General features: G+C 43.2%; 1 protein-coding gene across 1 annotated transcript in view; it reads right to left on the bottom strand.

Annotated features, from left to right (window-relative positions):
• Nucleotides 1–325: 325 nt before the first annotated feature.
• The window catches only part of LOC117646364 (NFX1-type zinc finger-containing protein 1-like), a 29,354-nt gene continuing 23,679 nt past the window's right edge, over nucleotides 326–6,000 (bottom strand). Inside the window, exons 19-24 of the mRNA XM_034387245.1 lie at nucleotides 4,823–5,034; nucleotides 4,424–4,523; nucleotides 2,991–3,168; nucleotides 2,455–2,768; nucleotides 1,672–1,827; nucleotides 326–810 (exon numbers count right to left, since the gene is read on the bottom strand). Of these exons, the coding sequence (XP_034243136.1) occupies nucleotides 499–810; nucleotides 1,672–1,827; nucleotides 2,455–2,768; nucleotides 2,991–3,168; nucleotides 4,424–4,523; nucleotides 4,823–5,034 (1,272 nt within the window). The 3' untranslated portion in view covers nucleotides 326–498. The remainder of the gene's footprint in view (nucleotides 811–1,671; nucleotides 1,828–2,454; nucleotides 2,769–2,990; nucleotides 3,169–4,423; nucleotides 4,524–4,822; nucleotides 5,035–6,000) is intronic.

The following is a 6,000-nucleotide window of genomic DNA, read 5'->3' as shown; positions in this document are numbered from 1 at the left end:
CTTCAAGAAGAAAATTTTGTGAGTTGCGCCCTGAAGATTGTGTTTTAGCTGGAAGTACTGGAATTTATCAAATATATGTTTGCACCTACCATCAGAACCCTGAGCTTATGTTTGAAGCTGCCAACTTGAAGGATGCGAGGTTTGAAAGTGTTAGAGACTGCAGGAAAATGCTGTTATGTGCCAACCCAAGAAAAGACTGTCATCGTCGAAAATGTGCTTCTGAGTTCATCTGAGCTACAGAAAAAATTAGAGGTGTTTTTCGATTCTGAAATGGTTACCTCTGTGACATACAAGTAATGGGAGAGCACGGACAGAGCAAACATAGTCACACTGTACAAAATAGTAGATGACTTTATTTCAGATTACTCAAGTTGAAGCTCTTATTCCTCACAATTTTTGTTCAGTAAACATCAATCTGAGTTTTATAAGACATCCATAGACGACTTCAAAGAAGGTGAAGTTGTACCGGTCTTCTGGCCCACAGTGCAGTGCGTTGTTCTAATAGCCGTAGTTCATGGCGGTCGGCCACGCCGGCCGTGTGGCTCCGTCGATGTTGGTGGCCAGCCGGTTGTCGGAGCGCAGTCGGTGGTCCCGCCCGCCGATGGGCGCACCGCACTCGTTGCAATGCCCCTCCTGCATGGCGCCGCCGCACTCCGTGATGCAGTAGGGGTGGCCGTTGGGGCACTGGTACCAGTGGCCCTGGCCCATGCCCATGGCCGCCACCACGGCCTGGATCTCGGCCTTCGTGATGGACACGCTCGCCTTCTCGGCCAGGTTCACCAGCATCGTCTTGATCAGAGCGTCCTGCTCCTTCGGGGTGAAACAAACGAGTGTGAAGAAGTTAATCAGTAAATTTAACATTTGATTACTATGTTAAAACCCTGTAGAGAAGCGCGGGGCATACAAGTCAAGCGAGGGTTGAAATTTCAAAATTCTGTCTTCAGACCTTAAAAAAATTATATAAAGGTCCCACTTTATTTTTTTCACCAAGAATTAAATTCGTTGGGGCCAGTGAGGCTGCCGAAAAGGGAAGACATGAATTAAAACTCGTAATTTAGTTGTGAACTTGACTTCAGTGTCGGCTGCTAAAACCGCAATTTTATGTCTTTTCTCACTAATAAGTCCGGTGACGCGCACTTTTCTTTCTGTCATTTAGTAAAGTGACTGAACATACGATTAAATGTATGCTTTTTATCGGTTTCACTTCAAGTATTATAAAAAAGAAACATGCCGGGTTCAGACGGGCAACATAACCCTACTCCCATACGCAGCAATGCTATTCTCAGCTACATTTTATCTCCTATTAACATTGATTTGGCCCGGTCCCGGGTTTGGAACTTTGCAGGTGTTTAAGTCACTATCTTAGGAGCCTACTGACTCTCAAATTTTCAATTCTTTGAATTCACTATATAGCATGATCGCTCGAGCTGACTTAAAATTTAAGCGTACTTTTACGATGTTTTCCTTGCAGCCAGAAAAAATGTCCCTAGTAGTACGAAAAAGTTCGCAAGATCAAAACTGTGCGAGAGCAAGTACAAAATTGTAGAAATGCGCACGGTAAAAACGGAACCTGGTTTTCCCAGAAGGCCTAGGGTGGAGACATAGGCGATTTCCAGGCAGTTCCTGGGAAAACCAGGTTCCGTTATTACCGTGCGTTAAAGGTGCGCTTACCTTGGCATACGGCCTGATGCTCCTGATTATGTTGGAGACAGAGTAAAGCATCTCCCTTTCGCCGGCCGTGAAGCGGCTGGCACCAGAGCCATTTTCGACTTGGCACAAAAATGCTAACCTTTGCAAGCGAAGCAGCTCAGTGTTCACATCAGAGGCCTGTGCATAAGAATTTTATTAAAACAGCGTAAAATATTCTGATAAATAAATTAAAAAAGAAAAAGACTTCTGGGCAACCACAATGTTTGGCTTTTTCAATCCGAGAGGGAGACGGGCACATGGAAGGCTCAACTGAATGAGTGATGACTTCGACCCCTCTTAATAAAAGTATCGTCATTAATTGCTGCGTGAGAAAGACCCTAACTGTTTATGGCGCGCGAGGAGGATCGTATTTCGTAACTAGCGTTTCGAGGTTAAGGTTGACCTCATGTCGTTTCTATCAGCAACGAGAACAAGCCACAGATCAAGTTCATACCCCATGCCGCTGTGCTCTGATAAACTTTTGGCACAATTTGGTGATTCTTTGGACAAGACAACTCAACGCTACAAATCCAAAGGTCCTTCTGGAGACATCCTCGATGTCTAGAGACGGTCTGAGGTTGACGGGAGGATGGCTATTTCTGAGACATCGTATAGCCTTCCTCAAGCCACTTTTTTGTTGTACGGGGATACTGTACGTCTCATGGGAGGGGTTGACTAAATAACGGTTGAATTCACCCCGACCATTTGGGTTGAATACACATAATATTTCATACTTTGATGATGGTAAAACAAGATGCTGCTTACCTCCTGGGCGCTCATACGCACTAGGTTCCTAGCGCTTATGTTGCGGCACAGGGTTTCAACAAATAGCTGTATCTCAACTTGGCCGGAGTTACTGAGCTTCAGTAGTTGCGATGCTGGTTGATAGAAAGCATCCGCAACAATTTTGCTGAGGTTTTTCAGAATGACGGAAAACTGTTCCACGTTCCGAATCTCGGTCCAACTACGAGATGGCTTCTTCCTTGTGCCCGTTAGGTTCTTTGGGTCTGGAAAATCCTTCTTCACATTCTGTAGCATGCTTTCAATGGTGGTAACAAGATGACTGGCTGCCTCGAAGCCTGAAACACAAGAGGAAACAAAATGCGTCGGTTGTAAGAATGATAGCTTCATTCTACCCAAAATCGAACTGCGTGCGAATTGACTAACGTAAGATGCTTTTTTACGGCAAGTATAAGAGCAGTAGGGCAGTTGCGTAGGCATCTTTAAAGGCCATCTTGAATTTTGATAAGTCGAAAACCGGCACACTACATGAGACAGACAGACAGACCACCGTCACGTACCGTTAGGAAAAGGCAGTACTTCGTTCAGTGCTCGTAAGGCGTTCTCAGTAGCCGGTTGAATGGTAGCCCAGTTGCCATAAACCTTGGACTTGACTTTGGAGACGTCGAATGCCTTCCGCTTCACAACGTTGCTGTACCTTTGACTTTTCAGCACCGGAGTCTTGCACATTGGACACACCTTCGCAGAAACAAGGTTACAAGTTTCCAATAAGTCCACGCCAATGTCACGTAACGTTGAGGTTTGGTTGGAACTGTTTTTTCTTAGTAGTGGACCAAGGAGTTTCGAACTTTGCAGATGTAATATGCCCACTAAGAAGTCCAAAACTAGCAAAGGTTAAGTGAACTTTCTGGCAAAAAGCTGATAGTGGTATCACAATTCAATCACTATAAGATGCATTCAGTCCTGAAGACAGGGGTCGCTACTGCCATTGGTTCCTAAATTATGAAGGTTCCTAAATTATTAGCGTGAACGTTACAGTCGTGTTTGAGAAAGAACTAGATTTTCCCTGCCTACGTTCTTTAACTGGCACACTGTCATTCATTTTGCGATACTTTTACTACAAATTTTTGCGATAAAACCGAGTTTGCGATTCCCACGATTTATCGCATCCTGGAGTGCGATAATTTTGTTATTGCACTTTTTTTGCAATAACCACCCCATAATTTTTGCGATAATAGAGCGTTTTGTAGTAACTTTTATCACATTTTTTTCTGCGATAACTTTTTATTGCATTTTCTTTGTAGTCATTATCGCAAAAATGTGATACTTTATTGCAAAATTTAGCTATAAATTTTTTATTGCAGATATTTAATTGTCATTACAGCAAAAAAAATGTGATAAGTTTTTTATTGCAAAATATATACGGTGGTTATCGCAATTTGAATAACAGTGCAGTTAAAACGGCATAGAAATCAGGAAATGAAAGCATTGCCGCCGGCAGATTTCAGCCTTTGAGCAGTAAACATTATTTCGTTAAGGTTGTTTATAGGTTTTATCAAAATTAAGAAAGTTTGCGGCATTTGGTCCAATTTTGCCCTTGAAGCTAAGATATCAAAACAAAAGTCAGAGCTATCATTTTCCTGTCATATGTGGTTTATTTTGCTACCTGCTGGCACTTGAGAAAATTCTGGTTTGACGTGAGGATTTGGGACAAACAACTGAAATCTTGAAAACCTGCATTTTCTAGAACTGGAAAGGTCATGCGACGCTTGGAGTGGACACGCAGCTAGAGAAATTTGCTCATACAACAGACAGGTTTTAAAAAGTTAAGCTTCTGAAGCAAATATTGTACCCTTTTTCACTTCTATTTACTTTGCAATAACCAGAGATAACTCAGCCCTCGAAACGGCACAGCATAGAAAGTTTACAGCTACTGCACTATACCTACTAACGCGCAATACTTTGGATCGGTGAACCGTCTCGAGGCTCGTACCTTCAGGATGATTTCACCGTCGCCGTCGCCATCCGCCAGCATCCAGTTGTCCAGCCCCCAGGACTCAAAGATGTGTTGACAATCGGGGAGTATGATAAACCTGCACACGTTCAGTTTCATTTCGTACCGCGGTTTCCTGGTTTCCTCAGGTAGCCTTCAGTAAAGACATAAAGCGGTTTGCAGGACGTTCCTGGGAAAACCAGGAACCGTTGCCTGCCTCAAAAGTTGGCAAAAAGCATAACATGGTCCCAGTCCCTAGCCCCCTTTTATCGGCTAGTCTTTGAAGCCGCCCTGGTGCGACTGGCAAGAATTCCCGGATTGCCTTGCCCGCAACCTGTCCGCAAAATGCGTGACGGCGAAAGTGCCAAATTTTGAGTTGTGTTTCCACATACTACTCACCTTGCATCTTCTTCATCTTCTCTACCGAAAAATATTTCAAACTTGTCTTTATTGCATTCTTTGCACAGGCAGGTGTCGCCACACAAGCCAACGCAGTTGTGGCCGCACTTCTCAACAGTTTTCGAGCAAGGCAGGCTGCAAGGTTCTTCGGGGCAGATTGAGCCACATGACACGCCACATTTGCGGTGAATGCAGTTTCGCATGCACGGCTCCTACGGAAGAAAAGGTAGCTTCGGAATAAACTCATAAAACACGTGTACATCAGCGTGTGATCACCTTGAAACGCAATTTCGAACGAACCGTAAAGGTGCTTAAGTTCAAATTGCAACTATAATAATGTAGGGTATTGTAAAGTTGAGTTTTCAGCCAAACATAAGTAATTAAACATTAATGTTACCAACAGAGTGCGCTAACATTCATGTATCTCGTATACGACTAGAGATAGTAAAGTTATTCATAGGTATGACCCCACCTGAAATTCATTTTTAGATGGGGTCATCCATATGAATAACTTTTCCATCTCCAGTCGTTTTCGAGATACAGGAATAAAGTCAGTTGACAAAGTGAAGTTAGCACACTCTGGTTACCAGTATAACAGTAAGGGAGTATGGGGCGATTTGTAACAGGGGCGATTCGTAACAAATGCGTTTATTAATTTAAGTGGAGGGAGCAGAGGAAAATCTGAGTATGGCCCCTCTTTCGCTTCAAGTACAGGGTCCTTGAACAATCGAAGCGGATGTGATCGGTGCTCAGGGTATAGTTTTGGAGGGCGTCTGAAATATAGGGTACACCGAAATTTCGGCAAACAGGAAAAATCTTTTATTTTGAGTTCTAGGAAGTTTCTGTCTGAGGCTCCCCAGGTACGAATCACCATCGAAGCACCGTTGGGGCCTTGAAGCGTGACCCCTTTACAATGTAACCACGTGGTATAAGTTGCTTTTAATTTGTCCAGTGATAGTTAGGGACGTATTTCTTGCGTAACAGGCATTTGGGGTGATTCGTAACAGACCCGTATAAAAACAAGAATTTAAGTAGTTTTAGCAATTAAATGCCTGAATTTTTTCTCGAATCATCTGCTGCCTTATTCCAATTTATTTACACAGCTCGAAATGCATTTTAAAGCGAGTTATTCTATTCTTTATCTAAAATTGAAAAAAGTGAGGTTAGGATTGACATAG

This window comes from Thrips palmi, unplaced genomic scaffold, assembly GCF_012932325.1.
Source record: "Thrips palmi isolate BJ-2018 unplaced genomic scaffold, TpBJ-2018v1 HiC_scaffold_19, whole genome shotgun sequence".
Classification (NCBI taxonomy): Eukaryota; Metazoa; Arthropoda; class Insecta; order Thysanoptera; family Thripidae; genus Thrips; species Thrips palmi.
This window is presented reverse-complemented; position numbering and strand designations above follow the sequence as displayed.